This window comes from Wasmannia auropunctata, unplaced genomic scaffold, assembly GCF_000956235.1.
Source record: "Wasmannia auropunctata unplaced genomic scaffold, wasmannia.A_1.0 LD336026.1, whole genome shotgun sequence".
Classification (NCBI taxonomy): Eukaryota; Metazoa; Arthropoda; class Insecta; order Hymenoptera; family Formicidae; genus Wasmannia; species Wasmannia auropunctata.
The window spans coordinates 607183-628865 of record NW_012026864.1 but is presented as its reverse complement, the minus strand read 5'-3'; the positions used below and the strand labels follow the sequence as shown (position 1 = coordinate 628865).

At 41.5% G+C, this 21683-nt stretch overlaps 1 protein-coding gene across 5 annotated transcripts in view; it reads left to right on the top strand.

The window, feature by feature from the left end:
• The first annotated feature begins 265 nt into the window (after positions 1–265).
• The window catches only part of LOC105452681 (fasciclin-2), a 93021-nt gene continuing 71603 nt past the window's right edge, over positions 266–21683 (top strand). For all 5 annotated transcript variants that reach the window (XM_011694016.1, XM_011694015.1, XM_011694017.1 and 2 more), the window contains exon 1: positions 266–616. In XM_011694016.1, the coding sequence (XP_011692318.1) occupies positions 550–616 (67 nt within the window). In that variant the 5' untranslated portion in view covers positions 266–549. The remainder of the gene's footprint in view (positions 617–21683) is intronic.

Sequence of the window (21683 nt, the reverse complement as noted above, 5' to 3'; positions counted from 1 at the left end):
AATGAACTTACGTTCCCGAGAATCCCGAGGATGTCGTCGAAGTTCGGGGAGAAACGTGGTTACAGGATTCAGAAAGGTTTCGGAAGGTCTCGCGCGCGCGAAACGAAACGCGCGTCACGTTATCCCTCCTTCCGCGGCGACACGGGCCCGCGTACCTGCCTGCCTGCGTGCCGACGGAGACGGCCGAGTCACGTGAGCGGCCGGGAACGGCCGAGCGCGGCCGAAGGTCGTGCCGAGCGCGCGAGCGGCGCTCCTCGCCACAGTTCGAGATAGGCTAGCGCGACGTAGCGACGTTCCATCGTAGTCGATCGAAGAGTCGCCTGGATCGCTCGAATGCGTCGCGCCGCTTGATCCCCCCGCGTCGATCGGATCGGTGAGTTTCGGGAAAGTCGCGCGCGGTCGCGGTGTGGTGTCAGTGTGAACGGTAAAATACGGCAGCGAGAGAAATAAGGAGAGAAAGAGAACGGAATAGAACGGAAAGAAACGGTGTGGTGTGAGGACTGTCTTCCTGCCGGTGGAGAGTGAAGATAGGCAGCGATCAACGTCGCGATGGCAGCCCGTCGTGAGCAGCGTTCCACCTGCGTGGCGATCGCCGTTCTGCTGCTGCAGCTAACAGGTATGTCGGAGCAAAAGTATCCGTCGCGCGACAACGCGCCGGTATGCGCAGGAATCCCGTGTCTGTCGGTTGGAATCTCGCACATGGTTTCCCACGGGATCGCTCGCGTTACGGTACCGTTTGCCGCACCTCGGTGTAGAAGGCGCGCGAGAGAGAGAGACGGATAGACGGAGTGAGAGGGAAACGCGAGACGGGCAAGGCACGCGAGTGCACTCAGCAGGTGGTTTAACCGTCGTGCCCGCGCCACTCTGGAATTCGATGTGAAGTTCTGTGTGCGAAGTTCGGGCGCGCTCTCAATGTCGCAAGTTCGAATTTGAGCTTGAAATGGCGCGCGTTCACTGGCGTCGCATCGCGTCCCGTCCCGTTCCGTTTCTTCGTTCGTTCTGCGGCAATGCATCGCGTTGCGCGTTCGTTCAAATTCGAAACGACCGCTACGGGCCTAACGGCCGTCGGCAGTCGCGGCCGGTTTGATTTCACGAGCGTCCTTTTGTTCCGGCGGTACTTACGCGTTACTTTTCGCAGGATTCGTGCTCGACTCGACTCGACTCGACTTTCCACATTCATTCGTCCGGCCGCTGTCGTGTAATTGCGCTCGTTGCACCACGTCAAACGGAAGCGTTCAAATTCGTCAGCGATGAATCATTAGCGTTGGCTAATTCGCAATAAACGTGAATCATATCTCGAAAAGTTTGATCGTGTACGATATTTCTTAAACGATATAAAGAAATTTTCAAACTATCTTAAAAGTTATACATATATATATATATATTAATATATTTTTGTGATATAAAATTTAGATTACATATTTGGAGTATATCGCATTTAATTGTATACATTTTGAATCGTTCTTGTACGAAATGAGAGAGAGAGAATATCATTCTTATCCGATCGTTATAATTTTAATTTCTTAAATGAACTTAATGTAGATCTGGTAGAAATTTCTTAGCAGTAGAAATTTTGTTTTTAGCACTGCTTCTTTCTTCTAAAGTTTTTATCATAATATTTGGAAGCTATCCAAAATTAATATATTTGAATATTTAAATTTATCCTAAAGAATATTTAACGATGACAATTTTAAAAAATTATTGATCATCTCGAGAGAAAAGAATGAGAAGGAAAGAAAGAATGAGATTCCACAATCTCAACGGACGTTCGAGTAACGTACTACGTCGTAGTATCCATCCATTCTTCCTTTTTTTTATATATAGAAAAATTCGCAATTTTTCACGATTCTATTCGAGCTATCCCGCATAGCTTTTATCGTATCTTTTGTGTCTGAGAATGCGAGAAATCTTTGCATTCTCGGGTTCTCTCTCTCTCGGCAAATCCTTGAAATCGAGGTAGGTAGGCCCTCCGATGCCGCACCTGAGCAAACCACCCATTTCGCGCACCTGTTAAGCGCTCAGAAGGGCCCATGGTGCGTCCCTCCTGAAAAGGGTCCTCCGCTAACAATACACGCCGCGGCTGTGTAGGCCTTTGTGCAAGCTGTAGGAAAAGGAACTCGTGGAAAAGGTACCTGTAAGTCAAGGCCGCGTGGATCTATTCGTATCCCCGCGCGAGATCACTTTTCTCTCAAAATTGCTCGTTCGACCTCGACCGGGGAGGCTCTTCGTCCGTTACCTGCGGTGGATCTCGCACAAATTGCAGCGAAAGAAGGAGGACCTGCCTCTCTTCCCTTCCTATCTCTTCCTTCTCCTCTCGAGTATTTTTCCTTTCGTTTCGATCACGTTCGTTTATGATCCGGACTCTCCGCGAGGCCATCGTCGCGCGACGTCTCTTTCTTTCTTCCTTTCCGTCTTCTCCTGCGTTCCTTCTCACCGCGGTCCGGTTTTACTCCGAGTCGCTCCGAAACACGTCGTCGTCGTTGTCGTCCGTTTTCTTTTTTTATCTTCTTCTTTTCACCTTGTCCTTCCACTTTACAAGCGCCGTTGCTCCGCTCACCAATATGATTTGTAAAGTATGCGTGCCACGTGTGAGCGAAAAGAAAGGATGATAAAAAAAAGTACCGTTCGTCGCGACGTTTCACTTTCCAGTCTTCGCACCTACTTGGACGACATACTCTGCTTCTTAGACATGTCGCGTTTTCCTTTCTACGATATAAACTTGGAAACAGTGAACTTGATCGATTAGCACAACGTCTCAGTAAAACTCGCACCGATGATGGCGCATACTTGGATCAATTGAACGTGTTATTACTTCTTTCGGTTTTTTTTTCAACGAATATTGAAATAATCACGAAAATTTCAAGAATTTGGAAAGCAATTCTAGACATTTAAATTTTATGATATATTTCTGACTTTAGAAAAATTATATAATAAGTGGAAATAATTTAGCAAAAAAAAAAAGAATAGTTTTATTAGTCAGGATAAGAGATTAACTGACACCTATATTTCGCTCGTCTTTGGCCTCTTATCCTGACTATTGTTTACAATACGAGCTGGTAATTTGAATAATTTTATATATTATGTTTTATGTATTCGATTTTAGAATTACATTGTTTTAGCATTGCGTATATTTTTACCGTTGAGAAATTTAAATGTGACATTTCTCAGTTTGAATTGCTTTCGTCCGAAGAGTACAATGCATATAATAGACAGAGAGAGAGAAAGAGAGACAGGTATCGTCACGTGAATGGAGAGCGACGAGCGTGATCATCTCGCGCGTTTTTTTAACAATGAAACGTGAAGAGTCTCGGGGGGGAGAGGGGAAGGGAGGGGGGCAGCAAAGAAAGAGTCGGGTGATGTCGCGACGGATAAAGAGTTCAGCGGGTCTTTTGCAGTTTCCATCGTAAATTACGACGCGCCGTCACTCTCGATCGCGAGTTCTTTTTTCAGTCGACGATGGATCGTCTTTCCCTTCCCCCCTTTTTTTTCCGTGTCGTCTCATCGTCGCGGTCTGTCCGGCGCGCATATAAATTATGGTGGCTGATGTTACGTCTGCGTAATTGTATGGATCTTCGTCACGTCACGAGTCGGGCCGCGCGCTTGTCGTGAACCTCCTGGGAAATATTTCTCCGGTACGTTGCCGAGACTCTATGCTCGGCGGCGATAGATGCGCGTGTCCGCGGAAACTCCGGTCATCCGTCACTGTTTGAACTTCGTCCGGCACTTCAGCGAAACAGTACCGCAAATCGGAAGGGTCAGTTTATTAAAGTAGCTTCCGAAGCTGAATCAATAATATCAAATGCGAATTAGAAGAGTGCCGAAGAGTAAATTACATTAAAGTTCGTTGCAACGTCAGGTGGAAGTGTAATTACCGAGAGATACTTCGTTGGATACTAAGTAGTTAGTAGCGGCAGTGAAAAAAAATCACCAAAGTATCCGCCATTCATATTAATGACACTGGCTCGAGGGTAATTAGGTTTCATCTTGCGTTTTTTTGATATAATTATCCTTCAAATACCTCTCTGCCGTAATATACGTTCGTTATACAAGATATTCGTCGATAAATGTTCGGTCAACTTTTTTGTAAGTCAATGAGAAATTGAATTGCTTCCTATTTTCGATATTTACTGAAATGAGATCGCTCTCTCCCCCTCCCCCCCTTTCCTCCTACCTACTTTTTCCTTCCACAATGTTTTTTGACTTCTCAAGAGTTTTGTGCAAGAAACGATAAACTCGAACGCGCGGAGAGCGAACGCCGCGAAAGAAACTTTAGAGAGAGGACTTATCGTACACATCGTAGATTTTCCTGCCGTGGCCGGCCGCCTGTCGGCAAAAACCGAGATGAAAGGCGACGGGAAAACGCCGCCGCGGCGACCGCGCACCGCCCGTCGCGTCAGTGTGGTCGGGGCAGTTTATCGCGCCGTTATTCGTGAGAGAGAAAGAGATACGCGTTGATTATGGTTATTACGCTGTTCGCGCGCGCGCGGCCCGGGAAAAATGTATTCCGCGGAAACCCAGCGACGGGGCGAACCGGCGCCAGTTAATGAGCCGTGGCGGGTTTTTTTTTTAACGGACATCGTCACCGTAAAAAGTGAGTCCGAGACCCTGCTGTTGCGTTAGAGACGACGACGACGAAGACGAGGGGAGAAAAGATCCTTAACGCGTGTTACCATCATCACATCGATAATTAGCGATCCTCTTGGAGGGAAAATTTGGGCAGAGAGAGAACTCCGTGAAAATTACGCCCTGCGTTTGGGCGTAAATGCGGATCTTTCGGCGGTAAAAATGCCGGACACGCAGCAAACGTCTGCCTTCATTTATTGCTTCCGGAACCCACAACGCGTATTTTAATTACGATTCTTGCACGCAGTAATTTGCTTTGCCTCACGGCGGATCTTTTTAATGGTATCATAGTTCGCTGCCAGCGTTTCCATTATTGCTATTTCGAATTCGTTTTGCGGTCGATTGTTTTTAATTTCATTTTAAACTAAATTTATAGGAAATAGATATTTTTTTTTGATAGGAAAGACGTTAATATATATCCTGTATTTTCTATAGTATTTGCTCGTGGTTTTAATCAAAAAAGATACGTGATACGTTCTCGTTAACGAAAAAAAAAAATTGTAATTGCATACAACACTCTATAAAATTCCGGGCGATGTTTCCATTAATATGCACCGTTTGATACCGATTCGATTGCAACGATTATTGCTTATCATCTCGATTTCATTTATCTCAACGTGATCATTGCGCGTTGCAAGTATTTAGATTTCCTACCGTCGTTGTACGTGATGATACTGCGCAAATAAATGTTGCATCGTAAATCGTCAGCAGGAAGTTTCGCTCCATTACGAAGCAACTTGCACAACTAACAATACCCCAGGAGTCTTCTTTTTTCTCCGTCATGTTTTCGTGTCGATCGTAAAAAGTATTGTTCTCCAGCGAGTCGCAGATTTCCGTTTTGTATTCCCGAGAATACATACAATCTAAAATATGTGGCTTGTTTTTATCTTTCTTACTTTGCAGTTGGTTAGTCAATTGTATATTGTTTAAAGAATAAAGAAGTTGCGGATCTCAAAAATTTAATTGTATGTAATAATTTGAAATATAGTCTATGAATGGAGTAGAAAGAGACAGACAGACAGAAAGGGGGGGGGACATCATACATTATAAACAAATTTTTTAAAAATTTATTAAAATGTTTTTTTTTTTAGCATTTATCCTAATATAACATAGTATTATTATATAACATTAATATAACATAAAATTCAGATTTTTAATTTTTTTTCTGTAACAACTAGCGTATCGTAATCGTAGCGTGATAGAGTCAGAGAAAAATCACCGAATCCGCCGCCGGAAAGGGTTCGTTGTTCCGTGGAAGCGCGAATACGCCGTTAAATTGCTCTCGAACTCTCGTGAATTATCCTGCAGAACGAGAGCAGCAGTGGTTATCCTTGGATCGTAATAAGTGACGCAAGGCTTAATGAGGTAGTAAAACTCGGGCGCGTGGGTGTTTTTCAGGATAATAAAAGATTGTGTGCACACGGCGCCGCAGTTTGCAATTGCGACTGCGCACGTTTAAAGCATTACGAAAACTTCTCGCCAGCATCAATTTTCTTATCTTTTCCTTTTTATTAGGGGTCTTGAAAAAAAAACGAATTTGATACCCTATTGTGACAAAATTGCGTCATATTTCGTACAGATAGTCCTTGCGACATTCTAAACATATATTAATGTAATTTTTTTTTTAAATTAATTTACGTGTGCTAACGTTAAATTAATACAAGTAAAATTTATGTACAAAGCTTACTGTAAAGTTATGTAAATGTTATGTATTCTAGACACAGAAAGTGAATAAATTTCCATTCCGGGAATAAACTTCTAAAACTTTGTGTTGAAAATTTGTCTCATAAACTACATTAGGAATTGTTACGTAGCATTATTTGCAATTTGTTATCTAGGCCATAAAATCCACGCGTTTCGCACCGAATAGTTCAATTGCCACGTGAGGAGCGCGTGATATTCTCGCTCAGAATCGCGCGATGGAGACGTTACGCCTAATTGAATCGGCGTGTAATTGAAATACATGTTTTCAGTGCAAACGTTTGCTATATCCCAACCGTCTATAAACAGAGCGCTTCTTTTTATCGTGTAACGACGTGCGTCTGCAATATCGATCGCGCGGTCGATATCGGTAAACACCGTTTCATAAGAAAAATAGCGTACCACCTGCTCTCGTTTGCGTAGCGGGAGCAAACTCGTCGAACTCTCGTCTCGTTGGAGCACCGTCGCGTCGTGCTCTGAAAATCCGTTTCGATATCTTATCTCCGGTAAAGCCTTGCGACAAAAATGCCATGTTATCAAAGACCACTTCAGAATCGACGCTCGTCGCACGCAAAGCTTGGGAAATCGTTTGAATGAAAATAACAATCAATAATTAAAAGCTAATAAAGAATCTAAGAAAAAAAGATTTCGATACAAAATTGAACTTTGTATAAAAGTGCTCTATTTAAAGAAATTATAAATATCTCTGTTTTTTTTTTCGGTTATATTATAATTGCAAAGTAACGTACGTGGAGCGCAATAATTTCTATATAATGGAATAAGAATATGTAATAATTGTTTGCTCATAATCAAATGCAACAATTGTTTACTATTAATGATCGCTATTGTATAATTACGAATATGCATCTCGCATAAACGAACATTCATGCACTCATGTGCATATGTATTCTATAACATCGCTTCATTGCAATTACTAATCAGGTAATTGAAATACATCGATGTTCGCCGTATTTCGCCGTCACGGTCGTCGCTCTATTGCTCTCACGATCGTGGAAATACAATAAATCTCGCTGTCAGAGTCTTCTCTCTCTTTCTCTATTTCCTCTTACGCGCATCTTATGTGCATCGCTCGTATTATAGATCGTACTCGCTGCAATCTTCCCGCGCGCTGACTCGTAAATAATTGTTTCTTCTTAGTTGAGAGATCAGGTTCGATATCAATAACGGCCCTCAGATAATTTAATCACGAACTTAAAGAGACGAACGTGAGAAGATATACTCGAAATATTTTTCCTCATAACGCTTATCGTTATATTACAAAACGCGAACGTCGATTTATTCCGATGACTAAACATTCTGGATTCCGTGTTATGCAATAATAACATCATTGGCAGTAAGTGACGTTTGAAAGTCACGAACTGGAAGAATTTCAGTTTACGTAACGTTGAATAAAATAAAATAACGTAATAATTTTCTTATACATTTGTTTCTTATCGTTTGATGATACATTATTTAATTTTTTTATCGTGTGATATATATTTTAATATTGGACATTTTATCATTGTAGTAAGATATCTCAATAATCCATTTTTTCTCTTCTCTCTTTTTCTCACTCACTCACGTTTTAATAAATTTGTAGCCACCTTTCTATTCACAACGGACAGAAATTGAACATGCTCGCACAGTAGAATGCATGAATGAGATCTGGGGGATGCGCCTTGTTCAGGCCTCTATACAACGTCGAGATGAATGAAACGTTCTGTTGCATCGCGTATTCAACGCGCGCGCAATCGAGGCACGAGACTTGTTGTTAACGACTCAAAGGATTCGGTGATGTCACTAGGATTAACTAGCTAAATACCCAACGTGAATTGAACTCACATGCCCACCCGTGTCTCGCGGTCGTCGCCGGGAGGCGAAGAAGGCGGCGAGCGCTAACTTGCTGGAATAACAGTCCGTGTTATTCAAATTACCGTTCGTCTCTTGAAAAAGAAAAATATTCTCTCCGTCCCCGAGAGTGCAGTCGATATTACAATCGACAAAAATAATAGACACTGATATAATCAGAAGTGGGTACAGAAATATATTTTCAAAACGGAAATACGGACACTGTTTTAATTGTTAGACTACTTCAGTCTTGTCTGATGTCTCCTGTCTATTTTTAGGTATGTAATTAAATTGATATCGAGATAAATTCATGTCGATACCAGTACCGCTCGATGTCGACTGGGTTGAGCTTTATGCGGAGTTTTCGATTAAACTTTCATCCAGCCAAGGGTGAACTTTCGGTTTTACATTGTCGTAAAATGGCGCGCATACGAATGCCCTTTTCGGTAGAATAATTCAGCGAGCGAGCGCAGCACCCGCCCGTCGGGTCGCTTTTACGATCGGCCGTTCATAAAGGGGACAAATTACAACAACGCCGCGAGGCGTCGGCGTCGCGTCGCGTCGCGTCCCGCGCGCGGCCGTGACTTTTCCCGTTTGCGAAATTATAAAAGTCGTTCTCGAAAAGGAACAAGATAAAAACGTATTATCGCGGAAATAGGGTTTAATTAAAATATCTCGGCGTCGTCCAGATGGCGAACCGTTTCGGTGTGCAGTGCGCTTATTAAAAGAAAACGAGCGAGCTACGGTGAACGCGAAAAAAAAAGGATTCTCGAACGAATTGCTCGAGAATTAGCGGCGCGTTGTAATTCGATTTATCATGCGCAATTTTATTAACCGAATTTCTTCTTTCTGAACCTTTCCGAAGAACCGTTAATTATTAATACGCATGAATAAATTTTTTGGGGAAACAAAATTTATTATTGTTAAAAAAAATAGTCTATATAAATTCGCAAATTTCGTATGATTAAAACAATAAGAAAATTAATGTATTTCATTTAATTACAAGAAATACTATTCTCTATAGATTATCAATTCTGGATGATAATGAATTAAAGCGTCGAAGTTATTCGATTGTTGTAACATTCTTTATTACTTGTTATCCGCTAACTAAGTTTATTGGCGATTAAAAGAGTTACGAACATGTGCAAGAAGAATGAAATGTTTGACTTACACGTTTGATTTATTATTATCGAAAATTGATTACAATTCTGCAATTATTTCGGAATTATATCTCATGCTGGATTTCGCGATCGGTCGGACAAATACAGCGGCGCAATGCCGTTTGCGGCGTTCCCGAACGTCGGGGATTCCGAAACTAATAATCGTCCTTGCGTCTGTGCTGGCCGTTTCGAAACACACATGTGCGACTGACCGATACAATCGGATTCGAAAAAGCTCATCAAAGCGATATTGCGTCGTAAAGCACCTGTGATTACTAAGCGGAACAAAACCGCCGTTATACATCGCCTCCGATGTTCGCTAAATATTGCTAATATCCTGTAATCAAAGTGAATTTTTTAATTACAGTGCTTAATTAATTTTGTTGCAAAATTATCAAATTGTTTCAAAGTATACAATAATCAAAGTCTTTCCTTAAATAGATGATACATCCATAATATTATAAAATTTATAGCCAACTCCGAGTTAATTCCAGTCGAAGAGTCCCTAAATCAAAGGAAGAGAGTGCGAGTTATTTGAGACCTTTATAGTGCTCCACTTCCACGGCGGGTATAACGTATATATACGCGGGATCCGATCTGAAATACGTGGAAAGGAAAGAATGAAAGAAATAGCGGGGCACGCGAAATATTTCCTTCGAAATGAAGAGGAAGAAAGGGAGGAAGAGAGGTTAAAAAAAGCAGCCCTCATACCTCGACCGTTTTTATAAAAACCTGTTTCGGTGTTCTGCCTGCAACCTGCCTCATGCACCTGCGCGGACAAAGAAGACCCTTTTTCAACGTCTCAACGGACCACCGCGAGCCTCCCCCTTTGAGTCATCGCCTCACCGTTACAACGGGTGTCTCACGAATTATCAATCTCACGCATGAGTTAAAACTGATTTTAAAATTATATTGTAAAAAAGGAGGAGAAGAGGGGAAATGCCGAAAATCGGCGGCGCGTGCATCTCGCTATAATTCGCCGATAGAAGTTGCGATTGAATTATAAACTTTGACGAAACGCATCGACGGGTAAACCACTGAAATTTGCGCATATAAACTCGAGGCATTAGCAGTTAACAGATATTATTGAAATGGGAATTAGCGCATAAATATTTGATAACGATGGATCATCTCTTCATTTCGTGGGAAATATTGCTTGGAATAATTTTGCGCGCAAATACATTTTACAGAAATTATTGAAGTTTTTTTTTCTAAAAGCATTAGTTTAACAGTGCATTATTTTGCGTAATATCGTGAGTTACTTGCTCGATATCCGGATAGTAAACAGAAATTGGTATATAAATTTTTCGTTGGCAGTTAATCCCTCCGGTCCGAGCCGACTCGTAAAACCGAACTCGTAACACTAAATTCATGAATTTTACAAAAACCGTCGAATCCGTCGAGAGCATGTTTGTGACACGGAACGGAAGTCTCGAATTGCCCATTGGCGCGGAAGCCTTACTTTTCTCGCAATAGCGAATGGCTTTACAGTTATTTAGCGGAAATCGAGATTTACCGCTAAGTTACAGTTACAAACAACCTACGCTGACACTATAATTTTTTTTTTGCACGGATCTGCTTTTAGTTTCCTGAGTAGCATCTTGGCTCTCGATCTCCTGCTTTCTTCTTAATTCTAAGAGGCTACGTGACGACGATCACAGAGCGAAAGAGTAGCTCTCGTCGTCTTTGTGTCCAGGCTATCCACCTTGCTATCCGACCCTCTAATGGGAGTTAGGGGTCCGTCATTAAGGCGATAGGTCGGCCGTGACTCCCTGTAGCTGCTCGGCCGCGCTTCCGTTAGGTTCGTTTTCGCGTGAACTGGATTAGAACGAGCCCGAGCCGGGCCTGGCATCCCCGGGATAACGATCCGTGGGAATTGGACTAGCGGGTTAAGGCGGCGATAACGATGACGACGCCGACGAGACCCGACGATGGCGTCACACGGATTTCGACTTGACGTTCCGTATTCCTCGTCGGTCGTTAAACCCGCTTGTTGTCGCGTGAAATATACATGGGTTTACGCCGACTTGCACATTACCTGGTGTTACCACGTGTACGAGTCTACCTACGTGTATCAAATTCGACTGACTCGTCTTCTCTTACTATATCGGGTATCACTTTACACGAAAGAAGTATGATCGATTAATTCATATTTTTTATATCTTTAATCTTCCGCATAATTCAATGTCTATATTTTTACAAATTGAAGAGGAATTGGTTTGAATGTCTACTCGTAGTATTTTTTAAGTACATTGCAGGTGGTGTTTTCTTAAAAAAATTTGTTTATTAAAACGAATACTTTATTGTTGACATATATGTCAATGAAGAAGATATGATAATTTAAATAAAGAAACGTATAATAATTGTAGCACTTATAATGCAAAATTTATTAATTAGGCAAATTTTTAATTTATATTAATTAATGTTTATATATAGAGATTATTTTTCGAATCATTTTTATATTTTTAAATTAATAGCTGATAATTTGAAACGATATGTAATTAAAATAATATATTCGTGTTGCGGATTTTGCGGACACCCTGTGTAGCCTAGCAGCCGTATGACGTCCAGGCGGAAGGAAGTCCCGTCAACCGTCACGTTTTTGCAAATATTCCAATCGATGCATCAACGCTGCTGGCTACATTTATTTTCGAGTTGTACCTCACGTTACACATCACGGTTTGTCGCCTATAAATTATTTTATCATCATTTCCACGTTTCAACAATACATCGAGACTTCGCCGTCATACAAGACTATATGTTTGTCAAATTATTGTCGCGCGTTTATAATTAATCGCATGAGTTTTTTCATTTGATCGCGAAACATGGAGCCATAAATAATATCTGCCATAATAAATAGAAGTGTAAAGTGATAGGAAGTCATAAGAAATATTTCATAAAACGAACGTTCTCATTAATGACAGGATGTATAAGGCGTCGTGTTTCAATTCACCGACGACTAAACGACGCGAGCATTTGTCTCATTTAATTTTAAACTTCCTCTTTTTCTCTCGTGTTCTCCTCACATTTCTCGCTTTATACGCTTGATTATTGGTGTCATTAGCATCCGTATATCCGACAGCATCGCGGTTCGAAACGTCTTCACGCGAGTAAGGCGACATTCACATGTAAATCCCCGACACTCTCCGCTATCACTATTAAGGGTAATTATCGAGAAAGTGTCTCGTCGAAGTGCACCGAAACCGGACGATTAATCAACCTTGAATCTCGCTGATTACTTGCTGCGCGCGGGGGGCAGGACATTCCCGCAGCACACGTGTCCCGGTCCACCGCTGCATATCGCAATCCCGCGTTAATAACTCTTCGCTTTCGTGACGTAGCTACGAGCGCAATTAACACGTTTCGTTTTTTTTTCTCCGCGCTCCGAAGAGCGTAAAATCGATCCGCAACAATCCGCGTTGCCATGTTGCAATTGCAGTGAGCTATAGTTATTGAACGTATCAAACGCACAAATATAGAAAGGCTGGATTAAAATATACAGTCACGTGTTACTTTGGTTCACGTTACATCATTGTGTTGTGTCCTTTTATCAGAGAAAATACGCATGGTTTTTTTTCCCTTTTTGTTTTCCAAGTTAAAGGGAGTAATACGCCGAAGTGCTTGGTCGAGGAGGATCCATGACGTCCAATAAATATTTATCCGTTGCCACGGGCTTTATTAGTGGCAAACATTTGGTCGTATTTACGGCGCCGCGAGCGACAAATAGTACCGATAGAGCGAGTAAAGGGGGACACAGCCCCTCTCGTCTCTCGTATACGAATCTCTCTGTGCCGCCCATAAACGGACTCGACCGAGCGAATAATTTATTACTCGCAACGCGAGCGCGGTGAGATTTGCATAAAACAGGGGTTTTCGCGCGCGAATCGATCGCGAATCAAGCACGACATTCGCTCGCCTGTATTCAGCACTTATGCACTATGCGCCGGTTGTATCAAACGTGTGTGTTTTCACGTTTGCGTTACGTTTAGTATTTTGATTTCAACATTTGGATTTTCGGAGATTTTTCTATCTCTTTGACAAATTTTCTATATTTCTTGCTCCAAATATAAGTAAATTAATAAATTAATTCACCGCGAAATTAGTGATGCCATAGCAAACTAAATTATTTTAATTTCTTTTTGCAGTATAACAAAACGTAATAGATTATTTTGTTTTATTTTACGTCCGCGATCAAACGACAATAGCAACGCACTTATTTATAATGCATGTATCGCTCACTTTTGTAGCTGTATTCGTTTAGCCGCAAGCATGTTTCTATGCTGATGTTTTCCCTCGTAACTAATTGTATCTGCGGCCGCTTTAATATTGCATCCTTAAACAGCGCTGATTATGCATGTATACGCACCGCGTCGATGTGCACGATCGATGTGATTAATAAATTAGCGCGTCGCTGCGCGCCGCTCGAACGAATATCGCAATTATCGAAAACGCAGTAGCCCACGCGGTGTTGCATTATGAGCTCGTGAAAGCGGGTTGCATCGCGTGCGCGAATGATTAAGGGGATCATATCCGCCCTCTTCCTCTCCACCTGTTCCCTCTATTTACGTCTCTCCTCCCACCCCTCCCCCTCCTTCTCTTTCTCTCTCTTGTATCCCAGCGATTTGACCGATCCGACCGATTCGTTCTGATTATCTTCGCGATCGTTTCGCGCATCGACTTTCTGAAAATTACGAGTGCGTTTGAAATGATGATAGCGATCGATTTGTATTCGTGTGATCGGCACAATCGGACAGAAATACCAGCGTGGCGATGCGAACACGATATAAAACGCATTTACCGTATTTTTAGTTAAACCCGACATCCGACGCTACGTTTGGGAATACGCTTTTTCTGAAATATACCCGGCACTATTCGAAGTACTTCGCGTTACGATAGTTGTTTTATTGGCCCGCCTATCGAATAAATTTTTTTCCGCGTCCCGACGTATTTTTCTTTTACGATCTATATAAATCGTGCTTTTCGGAAACAAAACGCAGTGTCTGTTTTGTAGGTCAATATAAATATTTAAAATTTATTAAAAATTGTTACGCAACATCGGATAAAATGATATTTTCACCGGTTTTTTTTTCTGAACTTGTGCAGTATTAACTTGTGATATATTGCGTTATATTGTTTAAATATAAGTGAATAAATTCAGTAACCGACAAAACGTGTAGCTCTGGTGCTATTTAATAATTTATTAGCCTTTGATGAGATGCCTTAATCTTAATTATTTCATTAACAGGCCATGATATTTTGATGTCAAAAAAATTAGTAGCATCGTTCAAGCTATCACAAACACTCGCATGGCACATTAATTTCAAGTGTTATTTTTCGCTGCTTATCGCAGTAATTGCGTCCCGCTGCGACGAGAGGGCTTTAATTTTGTTTGAAAAACGATGTCATGTTTTCACACATCGCACGCGATTAACAAATCAGATAAGACGAATTAATACAATCCGACGTATTTTTTGTGTGAATTCTTGTATTTAAAAAACGATATTTAAAATTAGTATTACTATACATTGAATATTATTACACTAATATATGTCAAAATTAATTCTCAACATAATCTTTACATGTAATCAACAATAAAAATATTGTTAGCAATTATAATTTTGTATCCAAATACAAATTTATATAGATTCCGGTAGATGAAAAATTTGGATTCGAAGCGTAGTTAGATCCTTAGATAACGAAGCATAGTTAGATCCTTAGATAACGAAGCATAGTTAGATCCTTAGATAACGAGTTTACAAAATAATATTAGCAATTATTGAAGAAGACATTCGAACACATATTTCCGCACACATAATTCTATACGTGTCACGATGCGGCTTTCGCGAAAATTATGCCATTTCGTTATCATGTCTTAATTTCAAGTTGGACAGTCGACCGTGGATAAGGGAAGGGCAACGATCTATTTGATCTTGAGGGCAAACATTTGCCTTGGGTATGAGTGGACGCTCGATAGAGATAGGAAGGGGATTTCCTCGTTGAAATCCCGTGGATGACGAGGTCGGCTTATTGTAATTAATAACCGCGGAGTGCGGCGACCGAGTGAAGCCGGCATGCAGGCGGAGCCATTTCGTTTGAATGGACCGTAATTCAGCGTCGTTTCTTCTGAATAGGGCTTAATTCCGGACTTGCGCGTTACCACCGTGTCGCGCGCGTCTTCCACAACGAGAATCGGTGAGCGAGGCCCACATATAGGAGACGTTAAGGGTTGATTTTGATGGATTACCGCTGTCGTCCTCGTAGAATTTCAACGAATCCCGCGGGAGCGTCGTCGCGGATACGCCGTCGCTCGACGACTTGACAGGGAAATGCACTCAAGCACGCCGCACGTGTGATCTCTTCACCCTTTTTTCTCTCCCGATAGTGTCGGATAGCAAACCAATTATCTTTTTGTAATGCCAAAGTTGCTCTCGCTTTTAACGAAGTCGTGTTATCGCGACGATCAACGGGGCAATTTTCTCGTCCGCTTAACCGCGTAAACACTTTTTAAGTTTAAATCGAGTTAAATGTCCAGCGTGTAGCTCACATTAAATCGACTTTATCATCCTATCGCGTAGAAGATAGAAGTTGTTCACATCTTATCTCCTATAAAACTTTATTGAAGGACGAAATCGTTATATTCGATCTTTCGTTATAACGCGATTGTTTTTACACGAGATTTATTTGTTTTCTACGTCCACGTTCCTATAAAAATAAATTGTTTGTTCAAATATTAGAGAAGGACAGAGAAAATTCTTTCGAATGGAAATTAATATGTTAAATGAATAACGTATCATTGAAATAATATCAGATAATTCTTGTTATTATTGCAATTTTGTGCACATCAAATTTCTTTATAATTTTAAACTAATTTCAGTTGCATTTATTATGTAGCTTTACTTGTTTAATTGTTTTCTCACAATCAAAAACATCGATATTAAATTACTAATTTTATTAATACGATGTTTTTCCGTTTTGTTACAATGCACAAATGTGCAATCACGATTTATTACGGTGAATAAAGTTTGAGTGCGCGTAACCTATATATGTATGTTGCAGCCTGTTTTTAAGGCAGCAACTATTTGAACTTTTGGCAACTCATACCTTCTTGGTAATTTTAAGGTACGGTAGCTTCGCCGAGAGCCAATAAGTTTCCGAAGGGTCGTGATACATAAACGTTGGTTGCATGTCGCCAGTACACAGATTAGGGCAGCACGTGTTCCTGTTTACCATATCCATGTATATTTATGCTCTCGCGGACTGGCGAGTAGAGAACACGTGTTTCCGCGCGGCCTCACGTAAAATCCAAAAGTTCGTAAAAGTCTAACGAGCGTCGTTTGTGCGGAGGCAAATTTTTAGGCGAGCGCAAGAGAAATGGTAAAAGTTTTACTCGGGGATAGAGTTACCGAGCACATATAACTGGTACAATTGTATATTACACCAGTCGGCATTGAAAATTGCAATAACTTTCTTAGAAAAACGTAACAATTAACTACTGATTCATATTAGTAGAATTAAAAAATCATAAAACAGAGAGAGAGAGAGAAAGAGAGAGAGAGAGAATCAGTATTTATATTAGATTTTTTACTTTATTATTTGAATGTTGGATTTTTAGCCAACCTTAAAAAATGGATCAATTTTTATATTGTCGATGTATGTACATTTGATAAAATTGCTATTTTAGAAAAAAAGATAGGAAGATTCATTTAAGCATTTAAACAAACTCCTTAACATTCGTACTGTTATTGTCGTTTTAATTGGAATGTTAAACAGTTAGGAAGCGTAGAAACGTTATAACGGATTCAAGTTTGCGTAGCTGCGAGAAAAACGAACGCGTATAGCGTATCCTCTGCCTCCGTTGGCGATAATTTCGTGGGAGCACATATGACGCACATGAAATACGAGTCTGCGCCAATTAAGTTGTTTGCTCGCGCGCTAGTTATAGCCTCGCGCAAATAATTCATTAACGAATGTTGGCGAGAGGTAACGCGCTCGGGTGGATGAACTGCTCGCCCGGAGTCAGCAGGTGGTTTAAAGTCCGCGAGAGTCGACTTTAAGCTTCTTCTACCACGTGAGTCGCTCACGTAATACCCGTGTTGCGAGTTTTCGGGGTGAGGGGAGGGGGGGGGCAGTTACTGCCGGGCGAAATTTGTCTCGGCGCGCGCGCACGCCTTCGCGCGCTTCGCGTTCGGAATTACTTACGTCGGATTTTCGAGCGCTCGATACCTGGAGGCATCTCCAACGGCGAGGGGGATGGGCAAATAATTGAATTTAGATTGAAGGGTTGTTTCACGACGGCGCACGGCGTCTCCTCCACCGCCGCCGAAGTCGTCGTCTCGCTTCGTCGATTAATTTGCAGGGCTTCTCTCGCGTGTGCTTGCTTTCAATCCTCTCTTCGCACAGAGGGTTCTTACTTACCGTTGTCCTGTAAGTCTTCGACGCGCGGAAAAACACTGTCGGGGGATAATTTCGCGCCGTGCTCTCCGCTCTTCGTCGTCTCTCTCGATCGTTTATCATCCCGTTTAAAAGCGTTCGCACGGGAAGGACATTTAATTTACGCAAAGCTGCGATTGCAGCCGGCAGACGGGAAAGCGGACAGTGATTTTAAGTGTTTTCACAGGTCCTCGGCATTTGCACACGTAAAAACTTCGCAATTGTTTCATTGATCGTGATTTTAATGTCGTCAGAATATATTTTAGCTGCAGGATTTTTAACGCGTGCTGTTTTGTATGATCGTTAAAACGCGAAAAGACTCGTGATTATTAAATCTAGGAATCGTGTAAGGGAATTGAATGCGTAGTGCCCGACTTTCGTATAACGACTAAATCGCTCTCTTTAAATTTCAGTGAGTACGATGACCCATTCGCCTTTCGCGCAATCCCCTTAATGATTACTTCGCGGTACATTACCGACCGACTTTCGTAACAGGAGGAAGTCCACGCGTTGAACATTACAGATGACGAGATGTGATACGCTGACGTGGCCGCGTATTTAATATGCGAGTTGCGCAACTCCAAACATACCGACTCGGTTCCTATAATACGCGTCGCGTACAGGCGCGCGTGCCTATAAAAGGAAAAATGCGTTTCGCGGAAAATTGTCTTCCTTCTACCCGTAATTTTTCCCGCCTCGAAAACGCACATTCTTCGCGTCGCGACGCAAAAGAGGAACGGGGAGGAGGGGGGAAGCCAGTTTTTCTGCTTCTCCAGGTTTTTTTAGATTGCGAGTCGCGTCCGCGGGGCGAGACTATACGGCATCGCGAGTATTTACGGAAACTGCGTGCGTTATGAATTATTAATGGCCACTCGGTACAATCGTACGCGTCCGTGGCACGTCGGGCTAAATAAAGCATTTTTCATATCGCGTAAATTACGGGCTCCCGCAGCACCATGGCGCATTCTCTCCGACTGGAATACGTTACCATCGATGTAATTACAAAGCTGTTCGGTCGAAAGTACGCGCGACGTAAACGAGAATTTGGTCTGTTATTCCATAGCCGCGCGAACTGAATTATTTCGAGTCTCGGTTGCTCTTTCGGAATTATTCAAACGGTTTCGACGGAACGTGTTCTCTCTGGTGCAGTTGAAATACTGCACGTTTCTATCCAAGCAGACTCTTGATGAAGAAATGTGAGCTTTTGCTTTTCGTACTTGTAAATGTAACTTTCCGGGCTCGTAATGAACTTTATATGCACCTCATTTAGGAGCGCTCGTATTTAACAGTTTGCTCATCGGGATCGGATTGCGGAGATCCGCGAGAACAATTTCCGTGTTTTGCACCGCGTGCAAATAATGCATTTGCAACCGTCGATCGGAGATACACATTACGGAATATCAATAAATATTAAAAATAGATTACGTATTATTTATGTTAATACATATTATTTCTTTCGGAATCAATGTGTAACGAGATTCTAATAAACTGATAATGGTCATGATAAAATTACAGCTGTTAATTCATGCACAATTCAATTTACATTTTTATCTCTTGCGTATAACATATTACAAATCGAGTACGTTTTTTTATTTTTATTACTGATTTAAATCAACTTTTTTATCACGATTCCTCTGACGTTTTGAAATGTTTTTGAACGCAAATGTTAATAATACTTGAATTACAGCGATATGAATTTTTTGAAAGTTTTCTGTGGAGTGTCCTATATGGTGGGAAACACAAATGTATCCAGGATATAATAATAGATAGAAGATCTTATAATTAGCTAAATTATATTTATTTTTCGTTTTATGTAAAGACTGCATTTCATTTTTTTCCACATTATTTGAAAAATTATTAACTGCGCAGTCAGCATTTTTTAAATTAGCTGGTGCAGCGATACCTCAAATACGAAGACGATTATTATTGGCCTATTACCCTATCGATGCACGATAAATTACCTCAGCGGAAATGTATTGCAATTAAAAACACTATCGAGCACCCTCATTCCCATCGACTGCGTGATTTATAGGGGCGTAATTGTACTTGTGAGCATCGAAGCCGAAAGCTCGCGCGTATCGCTCACATCGCCGTGCAAATCGAGCCGAGTCAGGGGTCGGCCCGTCGAAATCCCCGAAGAGCAGCCAGGCGCAATTTTGTCGTGCGATTAATGACGGTCGCAATAATGGATCGCAGGTATTATTCAAGAGATAGCGCGGTTTCAAGGCGTACTGGACACGCGGTTTTCCCGTAGGTCATTCCTGGCGCAGACTAAAAGCTCGCGCGTAGAATATTTTTGCTCAATTTCACTGTCGGCTGATAATTGCATATCACATCTATTCACGTGGACAAAAAAGATATTCGTGGTTCTTTAATTAAGTATTTCACTTTGACATTATTCACGAATTTAGGTATACGATACACGGCGATTGTCGATAAATTTTCATATCTTCATAAAAAATAATACGTCGTCAAATATTAATTTTATTTCGAATTTGTACCTCTTGGAAAGAAGACTTTTCTCTAAAACGTCGTTTTTATTCTCTAATATAATATAATATACACGGCAAAACCGCTAGTTAGAGCGCCATTTATCGTAGCGCGACTAGCCCATTTTGGGCAAGAAGGGAAAGGTGAGAGGCGGCACAGCTGCGACGCGGTGCGTACACTTAAGATGCACAAATGGCACAATTGGCCCGCGGCGGCGGCAATGCCGGTTTGCCATAACATGACACTAACTACTTGGATTTAAAGCGAGACAAAGCGCGTGTAACTCGAGCAGCGCCAGGAAATCTCGCGATTCCGGTGTCTTTCTCAGCCCCCTTCGTCGGGACTCGACCTACGCCAGTTACGACTACCTTCTATTCCTTATCCACCCACACTGCAACGCGTACGTATGTATATATGTGAACGACTATGGTACTGTTTCCGAGTGGCTGACTGGACAAATTAAAGTTTCAGCCACTTGTCTGTCTGTTCGTGCTTGCCTTTGAAATTCCCATTGAAATTCTCGTAATGAGCTATCATGATATGGAAATATATTTACGTTTTTCTAACATTTTCTGTATCTCTTCAAAGTTAATTAAAATTATTTAAATATATTAAAATTTAGGCTTTTTAGGCAAAAATAAAAATTGATGTGAATTAATTTACAAGTAACATAAATGTTTTCTATATAGATTTTAAGAGTTTATTTAAAATTTTTTAGTTTATAACCATTGTATTTGTTTTTCAAGTAACTAATTTTGAATTTTATTCGTCTACGTATTCAACATTAATCTGTGAGAATTAGGAAAGCCTTATTTAATGCTATATATACATATATGTGATGACACAGTAGGGAGCGTCACCCGGAACGTCTTTTTATGCGACACCGCTAGCTAACTCTATTAATTTAACTTCCATGTACTCTTGGTGCCTTCAGGGCGTCGCGTCGGCGTAATTTCGTTTTTCGCGATACTTAATTCTCTCCGCTTTCTAAACGCAATTTCTCTCTTGCGTTTTTCGTGGAAAAGAAGCGCGGAGCGGAAGTGCGCGCGGAGAGCGCGCTCTTAGGCACATTTTCCCTGTGAGTAATTCTCACGATCGGCGACAACGTCATTTATTGAAGTATTCTTTTTTTTTCCCCCCTTTTGTTCGCGTATCGTCAGGCCAAAGAGGAAGCGCAGCGACCATGTAATTATCACCAGCCATCCAGGCGACGAAATAGCACGCCGCGAATGGGGAAATTAAATTTTTCTTTTCCCAGGCATTCGACTCGAGATGCGTCTTTCGCCTGCTCCGTCCTTAAAACGAGCAGCTACTTCTCCCTGTCTCTCTTTCTCTCCCTTTTTCTGTCTCGCTTTTTGCCATCTTCCACGATGTCCGACCGTTCCTCCCGACTAGTCCCACGCCCGTAATTGCGATCGTTAAAAAAAATTT